Source organism: Chrysemys picta, chromosome 8 (genome assembly GCF_011386835.1).
Source record: "Chrysemys picta bellii isolate R12L10 chromosome 8, ASM1138683v2, whole genome shotgun sequence".
Classification (NCBI taxonomy): domain Eukaryota; kingdom Metazoa; phylum Chordata; order Testudines; family Emydidae; genus Chrysemys; species Chrysemys picta.
This window is the reverse complement of record NC_088798.1, coordinates 97,008,828-97,027,616: the sequence shown is the minus strand read 5'-3', so window position 1 is coordinate 97,027,616 and position 18,789 is coordinate 97,008,828. Positions and strand designations below refer to the sequence as shown.

The 18,789-nt window shown below is 37.2% G+C and overlaps 1 protein-coding gene across 16 annotated transcripts in view; it reads right to left on the bottom strand.

Annotated features, from left to right (window-relative positions):
* Positions 1-18,789, bottom strand: part of RAPGEF6 (Rap guanine nucleotide exchange factor 6) — a 238,834-nt gene that overhangs the window by 33,390 nt on the left and 186,655 nt on the right. For 8 of the 16 annotated variants that reach the window (XM_065555927.1, XM_024100179.3, XM_024100183.3 and 5 more), the window contains 7 exons: positions 15,667-15,824; positions 14,303-14,317; positions 12,415-12,655; positions 10,226-10,609; positions 4,592-4,803; positions 3,613-3,736; positions 1,741-1,764 (listed from right to left, as the gene is read on the bottom strand). In XM_065555927.1, coding sequence (XP_065411999.1) covers positions 1,741-1,764; positions 3,613-3,736; positions 4,592-4,803; positions 10,226-10,609; positions 12,415-12,655; positions 14,303-14,317; positions 15,667-15,824 — 1,158 coding nt within the window. The remainder of the gene's footprint in view (positions 1-1,740; positions 1,765-3,612; positions 3,737-4,591; positions 4,804-10,225; positions 10,610-12,414; positions 12,656-14,302; positions 14,318-15,666; positions 15,825-18,789) is intronic. The other 8 variants (XM_024100176.3, XM_024100180.3, XM_024100185.3 and 5 more) reach the window with 3 other exon arrangements.

The window sequence follows — 18,789 nt, the reverse complement described above, 5'->3', positions numbered from 1 at the left end:
ATTCAAGTCCACCCTGGAATGCAATGGATGACTAGTGAACTAGCGGATTTGTCATCATCATAGAAGACCAAAAGCCAAGCAATTAAGAAGGGAAGCTATTTGGAGTCAGACTTGTTAGCAAAAGCAGAATTTTTAAAATCTATTTAAATTCAAACCTTAATACACATAAAAAAGAAAAGATGTTTGTGTTCGCAACTCAACATCCCTGCAACTAAAGGATGAGCATTCACAATTCACATCTTGGACCCCAACAATCTAGCAAAAATATTGAATCTGATTTCGCATCCTTCGACTTAAAAAAGGAGGAAAAAATGCTGAGACACATAAGCTTTCAGTCTGCCTTTTTGCATCATAAAATAGTAGAACTGGGCACAAACAATTAAAAAAATTATTTGCAGTTCACCTTTAAAGGCCTATGCTTACACCCATCCCCTCCTTAATGGCTTTCTAGCATAGGAGTGAGGGTGACTGTATGTGAGGGTGACTGTATATGGGGTTTTAAATAAATATAAAAGAAACAAAAAGAAAAGAAACTGGCTTCAGCATGAACTGAACTCACAGCTGTAGGTCCTCACTGAAGTATTCTAGACTTTCATGTCACAGCACCACCTGCTATATCTCCTCTCTATAGTATCACATACAGAGAGATGGAAAGAGGGACAGGCAATGAACAGGTACCGAGATCTCTGCGAGGAGTGGGAGACGTTATTGGCAGAATTTACTGTGCTGATTTACATAAGGAAATCCCACCTGGAGAAGTGTAGGTGGATGACTAGACAACTTTACACTTAATCGTTAATGACCTATGGGTTTTATTTCTTATGTACAGAGTTTTTAAAAAGTCAATTCCCTTTAAAAATCATACACATTTTCTCATTCTCATTTTAATTGTTTTCACAATAATTGGAAAGATGTTGGAACATGTCATTGTCCTTCATACTACTCAGGAGAAAGAAATAATAGAAGAGGTATGTTGATCATAATTCCTATTTAAATTTATTTATTTTTAGTTTTTATTTTATTTGTTTTATTTATTTTTGCTATTTAGTTGTTTTTTCTTTAATGGAAACTCTAGGATCAAGAATTATTTGGAGCTAGGAAGCCAAGTAATGCCAATAATCAGCTCCAATATATTAAGTCATTGTAATATGCAGGCATTGGTTAGAATATTTATTAACCAATCATATTGCACTCTCAATCCTCATCATTTTGGTCGCTATTCCTTGCACAACCAAAACTCCAAGTGAAGTCAATGAGGATTTTGGAATGTGCCCAAATGCAGGATTTGATCCTTTTACGTACAGTTAAAAAATGTGAGATATTGTGCAACTCAGTACACTTGGACTCAAAGTTTAGAGAGGATTATAATTACAATAACCCAATACATGGTTGCAGTATAAAACTAAGTACTAGTTTGAACTTTTGAGATAGGTTTTAAAAGTTATTTTGTTTTCAAAAATACTCTGCATTACACTGTAATTAGATAACAGTTTATCTTTCTGTATTAAACTAAAGTTGAAACAGCTTATCTAGAACATAAAATCCACTCAGGGGTACAAAAGCTGACTGTACATTAGCGTTTGTTCCTGATTTTCTCTCAATCTGTTTACCAAATATATGTAATGCAGGGTTAATAAAATGCATGCTGTATTTCAAATGCATGCACTAATGAGGAGGATGCAGTATGTTAAAAGTTGCATAACCTTTGTTTATCTTAGTTGCATTCATCTCTACACTTACCCCAAACTCCTCCACCTCTTCTTCCTGCAAGCAAGAGCCATATACATTGAAGCATATATTTGAACAGAAAAGCACAGGAAAAATATCACAGTTGACAGTCAGGAAGAAAAAGATGTAGACAGGAAAGTATAGAAAAGAAAAAATGCTATCAGGCAAACATTCTTCTCAAAGAATAACATATGGTTTTAACGGAATGCGGGGGGGGGGGGAGACCCATACAATATTTTAATGAATATAGAAGAACATATTGCATGTTTTTATGTTTAACCTACAAATTTAAAGCCAAACTCCAGTTAACTTGTGGGAAATATTTAACATGAAAAATCAATTTTAGATGTTGCATCATCAAATTCAAACAGCTCACCTGTTATTATTTACTTTTGAGAGACAGAATGAAACCTTTATATCTTTTAGAAAAATTCTAAAATTCACATTGTGGGAAGTATTATGAGATTAATGGCATTTAATGCATTAGGATTGTAATTATAAGAAACATACTAAGAAACGGGAACATTTTGATTACTTGTGGAAAAATATGTTATTTGACAAATATAGTCTAAAGAATTAGAAGCTTTGTTCTAATTAGTAATGAACTTGTCAAAGTATTTGCATGAGCACTAAAATTTTTTTGTTCATTTGTCTTTTTAATCAAAAACTTTTTATTGGAGTTTTTATAACAGAGGAAACTGATTGACTATACAGGAGAAACGAGGAAACTGACTATAAATGAAATGAAAAAAAGACTTTTCCCCTTCTAATCACAGGTGCTACTTAGAACAATAGTAGACAAAACAACATTGTGCTATGCCACATTTGTAGCTCAATAATTACATACTAAATTTGCTCACATTACAAGTAAAATGATGCTTTTTCTAACTGCCAACCCTGAAAAATCACCATGTGAACTGAATACCAAGTTAGGTTCCTTCTGGCTAAGGCCTGGTCTACACTGTCACTTTACAGCGCTACAGCTTTCTTGCTCAGGGGTCTGAAAAAACACCCCCCCGGAACACTGCAAGTTTCAGTGCTGTAAAGCGGCAGTGTAGACACCGCTGGCAGCCAGGCTCCCACCGCTGGCAGCTACTCCCCTGGTGGAGGATGGTGGTTTACAGCGCTAGGAGAGCTCTCTCCCAGCGTTGGTGCTGCAACTACACAGCTACGTTAAAGCGCTGCCGCAGCAGTGCTTTAACGTTGCTAGTGAAGACATACCCTTAACTAACATACTGATTCAGTATAGGGCATCACCCTGCCTCAGCTGCTGCCAAGGCCACCACAGTAAAGTCCTACACTTGGGCTACGCAAGGGGACCATGGGTGAAGAGGGTGGGGGGTAGGGGACCTCTCTACTGTTCCAGCATAAGTCAATTCGACCAGCTGCAATATGGCGGGCCCACAGAACGTATATTTACATGGATCTCGAGGCTCTAACATCCTGCACACCTGACATGGAATAGCTGCTGCTTCTTTTCCAGCCAATGGACTACAAGTAGCCTCATGTCTTGTCCCAGATTGGAGATGGTGGTGGTTCTACTCTGCACTCCATCTGCATACAGCCTGATTATACTCAGGCTGTACGCAGGTGTAGTGATTTTTTTCTGTGATGCATAATAAAATAAATAACGTTTGTACTAACATACCCTAAAGTGCTAGCCAGATTATGAAAAATAAACAGGAATATTTCCATTTTAAAACTATGGTAAAATATATTCCTTAATCTTACAAACACCCTTTGTTACGGATTTCATTCTAATGATAAATGTTAATGATAATGAAATCATAATGGAACATAAACACGTGGTCATGCACACAAACCCACACTCTACCCACTGTATAAGAGTTATCTTTAATCCTACTTCCTTGTTTAATTGCACACCTTTGTCTGAACATTACAGCTGGATCCATGTTAGCAGAGGTCATTCTGACGACTTGTCGAATTTCTTTGGCAATCATTCTAAGTTTCTCAAAATTTACCAGGCCATCCACTTTTGAATCATTTCCTGTGCAATGAAATATGTAGAACAAATATAAGCAATATGCAGTACTTTTCTAAGGCTGACGTGTTATTTGTCTCCCATAATATCACCCTTCAGCAGATGTCAAAAGCCTTTAATTCAAGTATCAGTCAAAACCAGGAAGTAGTATAGTGGCAGAATACAGATGCCAGTCAGGCCCACTCAAAGTAGATAGGAATGCTTGCTCTGCCCTTGTTAATCTAACTCTAAAGTGGCAGCTGTCAGTAGGGGGAAAATGGAATAATTTGACTATGCACAGATTTATTTTCATATGTTAAAATGGTGCAAATATGAAACTGACAACATTTTCCCTTTTAAATTAGTTCAAACAATTCTGAGACAACAGATCTGAAAACTTGGCATATTTAGAATCCTTTAACCTTTACTAATGAAGAATGGAAAACTGTTAAAAAGGGAAATATTTTAAATAAAGAGAAATATTTTAAAGCAAAAGTAACCCTCTGCAAGCCACTACATGAAACTAACTCTGAAACTACTGTAATGATGAGTTTTTATGACAGAAACATATCTGAAGTGTTCCAAACATTGTTTACTACAGTCAAAAGCTCTTCTATCATAACCTTGGAGGTACTTAATGAAGATCAAGTACAGTTTTTAAAATATTTACTATCTCCACAGAATTTTTAATTTTTGTCTAGGATCTGCCTCCGCTATTATGCATTCTGCATTATATTTCATTTTAATCAAGAGGAGACTACATCTTGCATTATATTACTTATTATTTTTAGTTGACTAATTTGGAACACTGGACACAAAAGAAGAAAGTATTAAAATGTTATTCTATGTTTTGATTTATTACTTCTCTATATAGGGAGTTACCTTCATGTAGAAATGTAATATCCTTCTTGACAACAGGAAACAGTGGAATAATTGGAGGCTGCATGCTCTGACTGCTAAGAATGTTGCGGTACTTTGCCATGTTTCTAGATGGATCAAAAAGATCTTGAAGGTCTCTAAGATGCTTTTCATATTTGCTTGGTAGCTTTTCCCAGGTACCTCTGAGTCGTGCTACTGGTGCCAGATTTAGCCCACTGTAAAAGATAATTTTTTCCATTATCAGCTGTTAAATGGAGACTATTGCATTTAATAAGGTGGTGAAGGGTGGTTCTTCTTTTTTTTTTTAAAGGGAAAATGGATTTTTAAAGGCTAACTTTAAATCTGGGTATTTGCCACACTGCAGCCAAATAAGTTACCAATAAGCCACTGCTGGGCACTCTCCTGAACACTGAATGGGACATGAAGAGTAGGACAATACTTTCATAGTCATAGTACACCAATTAAAAAATATAGTTCCAAGACAAATCTATTACCTGTGTTCAGCTAAGTTAACAACCATTTTTTTGACGGTGAGATTCTATACCAAAGAAAAGATATCAAGGGTGAAAAGTTAATGAAGTGATTAGGAGGTACAGTTACAGTAAGAAGGAAAGAGGAGTGAACAGAACGTTCATTACAAACACAAGCAGGGAGAATCTTAGGAGGAACAGATTGGGAACCTTTACAATGGACAGTGTTGATCTGCAAATTAGTGAAAGAGGCAGACATTTCAAAAAAATTGTTACATCTGACTCTTTTTAAGCATTGTAAAATGCACCAAACATTACAGACAGGTGCACATTTTATAAATCAAATTAAAAATCTCCATCCACTAAGTTAAAGTTGCATAAGAATCCTACAGTCATTAGATTAATGACTTTTGTTCATCAGTACTATGGACCCTTACAGAGTTTCAGAACAGCAAGATCCATTCTATTCTGCATCATGCATCAGCAAAATTATTCCGTGAATTCTGATTCTCCAGAATCTTTATTATAGATGGGTTAAGAAGCAGAACACACACAGCTTGATAGTCAGATTGCCAGTAGTGCAAATGCAACCAGCTGTTAGAAAAATCTTGCTTTGATATGTACACCGAACAAAAGAAGAAAGGAAAAATAGGTCAGTTAGACTAAGTAAAAGGACTTTAAAAAAATTATAGCTACTAAAAAAAGATAGCTTGTCCATCATCCTCTCTCACACACCTGCTTTCTATGGGAAGTTTCTTTCAGTAGATATTAGATTTGGGTTCCAATTGTGCATTCTGTCCATATTATTAGCTGGGTAGGTAGGTCAGTTAAATCCAGCTGCACCCCTTATTTTTCTACTCAGTCACAACTGGCTTGCTCATGTTTGCAACCCAAAACAAGACCTATGATTTTAACATTTACACTGCATAGATTAGCAATACAGAACAGTCAATATTAGATTATGTTGCACTTAAATCACTAAACTAAGATTTGCTGTTATTGATCAGGACACTGCTCTATGAAACCAAAACAATTGTCCTTTCTGAAAGCCAGCAAATAAATAAGCCTCTTTTTAATATGACATGATAGGGATTAGATATCATTTTGTTTTATTACATTTTGTCTATGCTACCACAGAAAGTAAGAAATGAAGATAAACTTACTCGTTAGCAGAAAATTAATGTCTCAATTTCTTTTGAAATATAACAACTGAAATGTGGAAGAGTTTTTTTCCCCTCTAAAATCATCACTGTGATTATCCACTATCCTTAGGAGCAGCTTAGGGCATTTAAGTACTGCCCTACACTGGGGGAGGGGGATAGAGTTGCTTACAGGGTAGCCACAAGGAAGCTTTGGGACTGAAAGAGACAATTTCTTCTTGAGGGGAATGCAAAGAGGAAATGCACCTGCTATGCTCCCTTAGGAGGGTGCATCATGAGCTCCCTGGTGTAACCAGCCAGATGCAGTGGCTGTTGGTGTGCAGGGTTGGTCATGGTCCTTTCCTCCTGTTGCCTTTTTAGGGGGAGTTGTGCCTCAAAGAGACCAAGGATAGCAATCACAACTGGCCTTACTCTAGGGACAAACTGAGAGAAAGGCTCCTTGCATTCTGACTCCTTTCCTTGTGTGTGCTCATTCAATCCCAGCTACAACCTGGCCTTTAATATGTTATCAGGACATTTTCCAGCCCCACAAAAAACTAATGACCATGACATGTCAAAATCAGTTCAACTGATTTTTTTTGTTTGTTAGATAATTTGGCAGCCCGGCAGAAAAGATAACATCCACAAAATGCCTATTTCTTAGCATGATTACTACATTAAATACTTCGAATGTGAATATAATATTTTCAATTTGAGAGGTTAAACATCACAGATAATAATTTTCCAACTGCAATAAGGTCTTCCATGATAAAACTTTTTTAAACCTTCCATTATAATACAACAGTCAAATAATAAAGTCAATGAAGCAATTTAATCCTCTAAATGCTGTATTTTTCCCCAGGAATTTACATTTAGGAAAACTAGTAAGGTGTTTCTTTTGCCGTTAACCCTAACTTGGCAGCACAGAGTGTGATTAGCAGGTAATAGTATTTCATCTCTGGCCTACTAATTTTGAAGCATACTTGAAATTTTGTATTAGCTCAATCCCTAGAGGATTTTCATGACACTCATATGCTTCCAGTGCTGGATAAGAAGGGAAAAGAATATCATTTAATGTGCTCCCTTCTTGTAGAAGGCATTTGGATTCACAGATTAACAACGAAAAGGCTTCGAAGTAATACTTCAGCATTTGATGTTATATACAGGTGAAATCAGAATTCCTTTCAATCAATATACATTGAGGTATCTTCAGTAATAATGTAATAATAATAGTGCACAAATAAGCTGATTAATAGCCAATATATTTTAGTATACTTTATTTAAAGCAGGGTTGTACTGGTGCTTGACGACTCTTATTAAAAAATAATTGGCCCTAAGACAAAGTACATATTTCTAGTGGCATTTTACTGTATTATTAATTTTCTTAAAACAGAATCGGTATCTATATAGATACAGATTGAAAGAGTAAAAACAAATCTAACAAAATATATGAATTTAAATTTACAGTCAGATTAAAGTGTCACGGTCATGAAGCCTAATCTTGCATCAACCCTCAGACTAGTCTAATCTGCTGATTTAATGCCACTCACTTGTAGAGAAGGTATTTTTAATGTAACATGGACATTATTATTAGTTTTTCGTAGTACCCAAAAATATTAAACACGGAAAGACATTCCTGACCCAAAAAGGTTAAACTCCCACAATGAAACTATTCTATGCAGATCAGTACAGAGAGGAGTAGAAAACACTTGTTATTTTGCAATACATTCAAAAATATAATATAGGAAATGATTTAAGCAGGAAAATAAGGCACAAATGAAGTTACTTTAAAACATTTGTATCATTCTGGTCATACTATAAGGAGATTACAGAAAATATACAAGCAAGAATACCACACGATACAGGGATTTACGGGTCTTAGTTTACAAGGTTACAGAAACTCAATCTATATCCTTTAGAAAAAAGCAGCTTAAAATGATTAATATATTGAACACACACCAAAAAAAAACAGATAAGGGAGGACCCTCACTGAGTCCTACAAACTCCTGAAGGCACCAGAACGGTTTCATGCTGCCTCTTAGGATTTATAACATACACAAGATAAGGGAAGAAAAGCTTGAGCAGGGATGGTGTCCTGTGCTAAAGCAATTTTTGAGAGGATTTAGTTTTTATAGGAGTACTTATTATAGAGAACTACTAAGGGCAACGTTGTGAGCCACTATTGGGACGGTTTGAAGTAGCAAGACATATATTTGATTATATGGACCTTAGGAAATGCATGACAATTTTAGTTTCAATAAAGTCCATCAGCACAACATATAGGGATGCCATGCAAACAATTTCTGCAATTACCGTATCGGCAACCTTAAACAGCTCATACATCTCTGTATGAAAGGATGAATTAACATTTTATTGGAAAAAAGTAACTACTTTATAAAATCATCCACAATAAGATTTTTTTTTTTTTAAACTTTCCAGAATAAAATGATTTGGAAACTCAAGTCTAAGATTACTGCTCTAAATATCAAAGATAAAAGGAAGTGCATTTTAATATCATGCGGTTATGTAATTCACCATTGCCGTGATTAGTGGAATAAAAAATGTTTTAGAAATTTTGTTTAACCCAACTACACAGTTGTATAAATATCAGATTCAAAAAGCATCAAAACTGGTTAATTTTAATCTAAATACAAAATCGGCACAATTTTCCCCTAATACTATTGCCAAATCATTTGCATATCAGATAAATCATGGTCTTCTTATAAACAAAAGCTACCAGTCATAACAATGTGCCCTCCAAACAGACCCATGCAGAAATAACTATGCTAAGAGAAGGAAGGCATCATCCAGACACAGCATGCCAAACTGCAAATGGGTTACTTGTGGCACAGCCAAAAAAAGGCATGTTTCCTTAGAAATAAGGGTAAAAACAAAGGCTTATTTCTCGAACAAGACTTCAGTTCTAGAGGGCCTGATGAAGACAAAATATAGTCAGGGAGAATAGCTCCTACCCATGAGAAACTAGGCATTAGGAAATGGTGATGAGGGTATCTATTTCTGCATCTCTACATGCACAGTACAGATCTCTTCAGGATTAGCTTCACAAATGGATAGCCCCAAATAAAACAGAATCACACATGTTCTGTAAATCAGGCTAAGGGAATTAAAGGGTGGAAAAAACTTCAAATATCATAATTCTCAGAAATAGTATTAGTGTTGATTGGCTGAAAAGTTAGTCCAGATAGACGTATTGTGAAGAACTGTCTTTTTGACAAATGATGGGGTCTAAGCAATTGAGAACAGGACATTTGTTTGGTTCAGACTATTCAAGTCAATGAAGTTGCATATGGTATAAATCAGAATTAGACCCAAAATGCAAAGAAAGAACCCAAATATATTAAGTAGAGAGAACAGAAAAGGTGCTGAGTGACTGGTTAGAACACGGAGGAAAATTTAAACTAGCAGACCAAGATGAGACAGATTGGAGAACGGGTGGGGGAAGAGTCTACAAGTGGGGGGCGGGGGGAATTATGTAACTGCCTTATCTCTGGTTTCTTTCAAATACACAGGGAGAAAGTAGTGATGAGTGAGAAAAGGGGGAAAAGGAAGTATGCTCAAAAGCCCAAAGTGCTCAGGAATCAGAGAAGCAAAGCAACCAATGAAAACAGCAGCAATATTCAGCAGGTTTCTAAACCAAGAACACAGCTCGTCCAAACACTCTCTCTCCTTTAACTTGTCCTCATGGACAGTTAAGAATACACAGGTAACAGTTAAGGAGCAATGACAAATACCACAGTACAAACACTTAAAAAAAACTGAGGGCAAGGGAGGGGGGGAAATGTAGTGAATTTATACCTTTTTGTATAGACTGGTATGCTCTGCAACCTGAAAATTTGTTCTAAAATATACAGTATACAAGTTGTTGTCAGACTAAATATTCTTTTCTTCCCTACAATGGAAGTTATTAAAATTGCATTTGATGCCAAAATCATATTCAGCTCTAATTTAAAATGGGTAAAAAATATAAAATTCAGATGATCAATATCTGCCAAATAATAGTACTTTACCTTATAACGGCAAACATGGAATTGAAGTTCTTGCATTCTCGACAGTGTAGGGCAATTTTAATGAAATGCTTAACAATCTTCATTCTTTTGAGCTGGTTGGGCTCTGTTAAAATTTCTGTGGCAACCCAGAATGTCTCTTGGTTAATGACATCCTCAAACTGTTTCAGGTGAGCATTTCCTGTTTTGGAGTCCATCTTATAGAGGTCATCGATGTATTCAGTAGGCTCAATATTGCGAAATAATTCAAAGTCCCTCATTGATAGCTGAGTAGCGACCTCAATAGTGCTCAGTTGAAGAAGAGAAATCTGACTCTCTCTAAGCAGCTCCTGGGCATCCTCATCTGAGCATAATGTCTCTGTTTCCATATTGTTTTTCAGATAATACCTAAAGGTAAATTGTATTATAATAATAAACTTTAGAGCAGCTTTCCTCTGACATTCTGAAAGTACTTTACATACAATTAAATTTAACATCACCCCTTGATGCCTCAGCATTATCCTCACTTGACAGATGTACCAACTGGCGAGGTTATCTATAATGGACATGCCTAGCACCTAATAGTGAGAGGCAATTTGGGAATGGAACTCAGGTGAGTTCCAACTCTCAGCTTCTTTCTCTACCCACTGTGCAATGCTGTCATTACTAAAGTGAAAAAGTTTAATATGCTATGAGGCCATTATAATATTTTCTTCCTCTTCATTAATCATTAGTTTCTATATACTAGCCTGCAATAGTGTAGATAATAGCCTTGCCCTTCAGTAAAAGGTCAGTAGCTTGTCTATTTGCAAATGCAGCAGTAAATTAACATTTTGAATGGCCCTGGATCCTGAGAAATATTTGAAATCTTGATGTAAATGTATTTTCCTATTTTTGATGGAAAAATTAGCATAATATATTAGCATGTACATGAAGCACACAGCACTCAGGAAATGAAAAGGCATGTAAGAAAATCACTTTCATGGTCCAAAGGAGATCACTTACAGATATAGAAATGACTCTCCTTCATAAATTCTCTATTGCCTTGTAAGGAGAATTGAACAGAATTTTCTACTTTCTAACATATCTTCTGGCCTGGACCAGATCATCAGGCAATGTGTTAAAGCCCTTAATGTTTGTGAGACAACTCACAATGATTTGCATAAAATCACGTATCTTAAGTTAATATCGGCTAGCTGTAATATTACATTTTAGAAAAGGAAAGTTAGCTTATATTTTGATTAGAAGGTAAATATGGTAAACATCACAAGAGTATATATATTATTCCTTTTTAATGTAAACCATTGTATATCTTGCACTGACCTTCTGAATTAAGTTATCTAGTGACTGAACTTATTTCAAACTTTTTTAAACACTAAAGTTTATCCACCATGTATTACTCAGATATTACACTTTTCTAATATTCAGATATCCAACTACCACTTGTCATGAACCTCTCCTCCTTTAGAGTGATGGATAACACCATACCAGTGACTAAAAATATCTGTAGGGGAACTCACATTCCTACATCCACGGTGAAAGTGTTTTTTATGACCATCACTTAAACTCAGTTTGAGAGCTCTGAAAAAGTTGCAGTGGCCAGGAAAGCTTTCTTGCAAACTGCTGAGACACTAGACAAGAGAGTTCTGAGAGCTATTGGCATTTATGGAGGAAAAGCCTTAGCCCTCACCTCCCAGCAAAACATACTTAGCAGCTGTAGGAAGCCTTCCTTCTAGTGCTGATTAATGGCACTGGAATTCAGTACAATTTACCAGATGGACAGCATCAGAGATCATAAGTACCAGAATGCGAGGAATAAGTTCTCATCAACTTCAGGTGGAAATGATCTCCCTTCCCCACTCCAAGAAAGCCTGAGATTATAATTACATGCTGAGTGGATGCATAAAATATTTTTTTCTGCCATAAAAGCAGGAAAAGAGCAGACAGGTCAAATAAGCACAGCAAGCAGAAACACTATAATTACAGTTTAAAATAATTCAGCTTATTTGCACATAGCCTAGGGCAGCAATTCTGTTAGAATATTTGTGTACACTGAAATAAATGCTTACATCTTTAGCAATTCTCAGTAATATAAGAGACAATTCTAGACTTTCTTCTCCAGTTTTAATAGGGACACTATTCTCTGATATTTCTTTCAAAATGCTTCACTTTTAAAGACAAAGTCAAACAAAACAAAACAAGTACAATTTTACCTTCCATTGAGCTGGATTCTGTCTGCTAATTTGGAGAACTGATCTGGAAGCCTTCTCTGTTTGATGACTCCCTCAGGACTAACAGACACCTCACAGAGAGAGTAGGTTTCTGGGGCTCCGATCAAGTTGAATTCGTGCACTGCATGACTCACAACTTCTTTTGCGGTAGTATCTTTGCTTATTATAATGTAACAGCTTTGTTGATCTGCTTTGAAAACTCTTATAACTTGATCTGGAATATCTAAATTTAAAAAAAAACACCTTTAAAATGCAAAACTGCTACTTCCCTTGAAAGGATAAAAAAGTATTCATCTGTCGGATGGGGTGGGAAACACCTAGGTCTAGATAAAAAGTAAATTCTCAATATTTGTTCTCTTTTTTCTAAAAATCCATCCTGTTTTTGCCATAATTAAGAACAGTTAATTACTTTCACAGGATGCAGTGTTGTTGTAGCTGTGTTAGTACCAGGATACTAGCGAAACAAGATGGGTGAGACAGACACGCTTTTGAGCAACATAGAGCTCTTCCTCAGGTCTGAGAAAGTTATGCAGAATGTCACTGGTAAATACAAGGTCGAATAAATAGTTTAGCATGAATAGATAGCACATATTCTAAGGGCCCGTTCAAGATGAAGTCCCTTTTTCCAGGGGAAAAGAATATTAATTTATGATTTGCTACCAGCAGCCTTTCCCAGTTGGAAGAAAAAGCATCCCCGCAGCAGCTGTAACTGAGTTGAAGAGGGGACGGGCCTAAATAACGTGGTGAATGAAAACTGTGATTCTACCAACTTTTTCACTATTTGTATAGTAAAAGCCACCTCGGTCATATTGATGAATGGTGGACCACTAAAGTTTAGATCTCCCATATGGGTGTGGGGAGGGTACTCAAAGAACTGTTCAATAAAAGTAAAAATAATTTTTATGTAAGTATTAATTTGAAGTGGAAAAGCTGAGAACGAACAGGGTAAATATTTTATTATGAAAAAGTGTGTACATTGATAAGAAGAATCAGAAACCAACAAAAGGCCATCTATCGATAACCCTCAAAGGAGTAATGAAACCTTACAAAACAATCTGTCCGTGCTGAATAAACAAGCATTATATTGTCTGATTCTTATGAACAGTATTTGATGTAAAAATACCTACAAATTCAATGTTTAAAGCAAACAATTTTGATGAAATTTTGAAAATTTACCAAGAATCTTATCTTGATATACCGGTTAAAAATCTACAAAATACATGGGTTAGAACCTATAAATAGGAATGCATATTTTAAAAAAATGTATTACTTTATTTTACGAGTCACAAAGAGAGACATACTGATACCAACCACTTTGCTGGTTTTTCTGTTTGTTTTTGTTTAAACGTAAATAGTATTTTTAAAAATCTATTTTCCCATTCATGATTCAATTTGTAGGAAAAAAACAGTGGGCATTCAAGTTGGCAAACAAAAAGTTTTATTACAAAAAAAATCAAACATACCACCACCAGATAGCCCTTATATAGCACTTTTTATCAGTAGATCTTCAAGTGCTTTACAGGTGGTCAGTAGCATTATCCCCATTTTATAGATGAGGAAACTGAGGCACAGCGTGGGTAAGTGACTTGCCCAAGGTCACCCAGTAGGCTAGTAAAATAGAATCCATGTCTCCTTAGTCTCAGTTCAGTGCTTTACACACTAAGCCACACCACCTGCCCCACAAAATAAATAGTTGGTTTAGTTAAAAATGGGTTATAGGGCATGCAAATATGTCCAATAAGCAACAACAATAATTCTAATAATAAAGTTTATGAGGCAAATAAAAAATTGTAAACAAATATTTGTTCATTTCAACATACAAGACATGCAATACAAAGAAGATTAGGCTGCCAGAACTCAGGATACTTACAGTAAAAACCAACAGCTGCAGGCAGCAAAAACAAAAATAAATCCATTTATGTAAACATAAGATCTACAGATTACAAGAATAATCAATAGTCAAATGAATGTAATATGCTGATCTGCCAAAAAGCTATTTTATACTTCCTTACATTCAAAAATGACTTTGCACACGCATACTATTAAACTGAACACTGGTTAAGAAAGTCATTAGCTGTGGCCAGTTAATCTATGGAAAATCCTACACCAACATTAAATCAAGATTTTTAGAAAAGTGTGTTTTTTACATATAGAAAAACAATGAATTTGCAGCAAGAAGGGAAGTGATTTGTCATGGATATTTATGTATAAGATATATATGTACATCTATTTTACAAGAGAAGTTACGAAGATAACGTTAAGTTACATTTATAAAATCTTAGCCAAAAGGTAGTTTAATGAATGTATAATTACGCTTAGAATTTACATATAGAATAAGGAAACACATGATTCTGGCTTGACATGTTTACTGGCAGCTGCATATGACCAGCATTTGCCTCCTGCAGCCACTCCATTCCTATAGCAGCAGCAACAGAGAGGCATAGGTAATAAAACTGAAAAGTTTTATTTTTGTTTTTCAAAAATATATTTGAATGAATGAAATGCTCATCAAGGTGTGGGACCAATAGCACTAGCTTGGTACCATACAGGTCCTACCCTTACCCGATATGCTTTCAGAGTGTTTTTTCATGGACTGCACATGAACAGAAGCTACAATAGGAGGGGCACAGGCGTTGGGAGGAGATGGTAAAGAAGTGATGAGGGAGCAGACAAGGCCAAGCCACTCTCACTAAAATAGTGGTAGAGCTTCTAAATGGAGGGCACTTGAGATGGCAGGTTCTGCTTTTGCTTAGAGAGAAGAGCGAGCTCTCAAGTTACGGCAAAGGAGACCTGGCACGAAGGCTTAAGAGGTGAGGCTCTTTTGGGGGTTTTGTTGTTTCTCTCCAGTTTGGGACCGGATAGGGCCATGGCATGAACAGGTGAGTACAGCTGACATGTTTAGTGCCAGTAAAAGATATTGTTTCCCCTCAAATTGGTACTTTTAGTAAAAGTTGCAAATAAAGCTTAAAAGTAAACTAACACTGTGGAGCCTTTATTCACTGTGGCAATGTCATTGTAAACACTATCTAAATGTTAGGAACCAATAAATAAAAATGTAGTTTTGTAAATTAGCTTTATATTAGGTTTTACTAAAATATGTAAACATTCAGAATCTCTATGTATTGATTTGTAAATAGACCTTGCTACATCAACTAATATATTCTCAGACTGAGTGCTCCAGTGGGTTGCAGAGTTCATTACACATACACAACATAGAGAGACATATTATTTTACCTGAAGGATTAGTAAAATCCAGCATGCTGGTTGTAGGCTGCAACAGATCAGGACTACTTGATGAGAGTGTTCCAGGGATAGGCATTATGGCCAAACTGTGTCTGCACTGCCTTGTTCCAACAATACTGTCATCCTGTGACTGGCTTACACTGCCATCACTGTAAAATAGTTTTAAAAATTACCTACATTTAGCCCAGGCAAAAGTAAAAATCATTTCTCCTTTGTAGGTGCAATGATGCAAAACAAGAACCTTCTCTAAGTCACGGCTTCCTTAACAACAATCCGATGCACAACACAAGATCAAACAGATTAAAACACAGTACATTCCAGAAAAAAAAAATCCTTGTGATCGCAACACAGAATAAATCTGTCCTTTTAGTTTAATTTAACTCCATTTCTTAATTGATTACTTTTGAACATTACCAAAATATTCTGCATAAGAGTAAAAATATTAGGGTGTGACTTAGTGCAAAGAAATGTTTGGAGGTAAAAGCACTATAGCTCCAAACAAGCTACAATGTAAAACACCTTATAAAATTACCCAATACAGAAGTACTTACATATTGTATCTGACGTACTAGCTTGGTGATATATAAAGAGAGACCAGGTGAATACACATTGTAGGCTAAGACATTCATGCCCATTTACAGCATAACCAGTGGGATGGTGAAAGTGTTGCTCAGCACAGCATAAAACATTGGAGTAGAAATATCCATATGGGTGGCCCTATGCACTTCATCTGAACAATGCAGCTGCCTATGCCTTTATTAGTCATGGCTAAACGTTTTAATCTTTTTTATTATATAAATTAGGGCTGTCAATTAATTAAAAATATTAATTGTGATTAATCGCACTGTTAAACAATAATAGAATACTATTTATTTAAATATTTTTGGGTGTTTTCTACATTTTCAAATATATTGATTTCAATTACAACACAGAATACAAAGTGTACAGTGCTCACTTCATGTTTATTTTTGATTACAAGTATTTGCACTGTATAAAAACAAACAAAATAGTATTTTTCAATTAATCTAATACAAGTACCATAGTGCAACCTCTTAGCATGAAAGTTGAACTTACAAATGTAGAGTGATGTACAAAAAAAAATTACATTTAAAAATAAAATAATCATAGAATCATAGAACTGTAGGGGACCTCGAGAGGTCATCTAGTCCAGTCCCCTGCACTCATAGCAGAACTAATTATCTAGACCATTCCTGACAGGTGTTTTTCTAACCTGCTCTTAAAAAACTCCAATGATGGAGTTTCCACAGCCTCCCTCCGCAATTTATTCCCGTGCTTAATCACCCTAATAGTTAGGAGGTTTTTCCTAATATCCAACCTAAACTTCCCTTGCTGCAATTTAAGCCCATTGCTTCTTGTCCTATCCTCAGAGGTTAAGAAAAACAATTTTTCTTCCTCCTCCTTGTAACAATCTTTTACATACTTGAAAACTGTTATGTCCCCTCTCAGTCTTCTCTTTTCCAGACTAAACAAACCTAATTTTTTCAATCTTCCCTCATAGGTAATGTTTTCTAGACCTTTAATAATTTTTGTTGCTCTTCTCTGGACTCTCTACAATTTGTCAACATCTTTCCTGAAATGTGGCGCCCAGAACAGGACACAATACTCCAGTTGAGGCCTAATCAGAGCAGAGTAGAGCGGAAGAATTACTTCTTGTGTCTTGCTTACATCCCTGAATGATGTTCGCTTTTTTTTGCAACAGCGTTACACTGTTGACTCATTTAGCTCATGGTCCACTATGATCACCAGATCCCTTTCCACAGCACTCCTTCCTAGGCAGTCATTTCCTATTTTGTATGTGTGCAACTTGTTGTTCCTTCCCAAATGGAGTACTTTGCATTTGTCCTTATTGAATTTCATCTTATTTATTTCAGACCATTTCTCCAGTTTGTCATGATCATTTTCAATTTTAATCCTATCCTCCAAAGCACTTACAACCCGTCCCAGCTTGGTAACATCCGCAAACTTTGTAAGTATAATCTGTATGCCATTATCTAAATCACTGATGAAGATATTAAACAGATCTGGACCCAGAACTGATCCCTGCGGAACCCCACTCGTTATGCCCTTCCAGCATGACTGGTGAACCACTGATAATTACTCGCTGGGAATGGTTTTCCAACCAGTTTTGCACCCACCTTATAGTAGCTCCATCTAGGTAGGGTTACCATATTTAAAAAATAAAAAAAAGAGGACACTCCACGGGCCCTGGCCCCGCCCCTTTCCACCCCGGCCCCGCCCCAACTGTGCCCTTTCCCCGCCCCAACTCCGCTCATTCCCCAAAGTCCCCGCCCTAACTCCCCCTCCTCCCTCCCAGCCACGCGAAAAGGGCTGCCCAAGCGCTACCAGCTTCACGGTTTGCCAGGCAGCCTCCAGACCCTGTGCCCCCGGCCGGCGCTTCCCCAGCACAGCTAGAGCCCAGGAGGGGAAGCGCCCAGCCGGGGGTGCAGGGTCTGGAGGCTGCCTGGCAAACCCGTGAAGCCGGTAGTGCTCGGGCTTCGGGCAGCCCCTATATCTCCGGACCCTGCGCCCTCAGCCGGGCACTTTCCCCCCCAGGCTCCAGCTGCTGTGCTCCTCCCCTGACTCTTTGGCTCTGTTTAAGAGCTGAGCTGCCCGAGCCAGCGCTACCAGCTTCGGGCAGCCCCCTTGCCTCCAAACCCTGCGCCGCCGGAGCAGAGCAGCTGGAGCCCGGGAAGGGAAGTGCCCGGCCGGCGGCTTGGGGTCCGGAGGCACGGGGGCTGCCCTAAGCCGGTAGCGCTGGCTCGGGCAGCTTGGCTCTTAAACAGAGCCGAAGACTGAGTCAGGGGAGGAGCAGAGCAGCCGCGGGAAAGGAAGTGCCCGGCCGGTATTTTTCCGGACATGTTCGGCTTTTTGGCAATTCCCCCCGGGGGTTTGATTGCCGAAAAGCCGGACATGTCCGGGAAAAACCGGACATGTCCGGGAAAAACCCTACATCTAGGTTGCATTTCCCTAGTTTGTTTATAAGAAGGTCACACGAGATAGTATCAAAAGCTTTACTAAAGTAAAGATATACCACGTCTACATCTTCCTCCCCATCCACAAGGCTTGTTACCCTGTCAAAGAAAGCTATCAGGT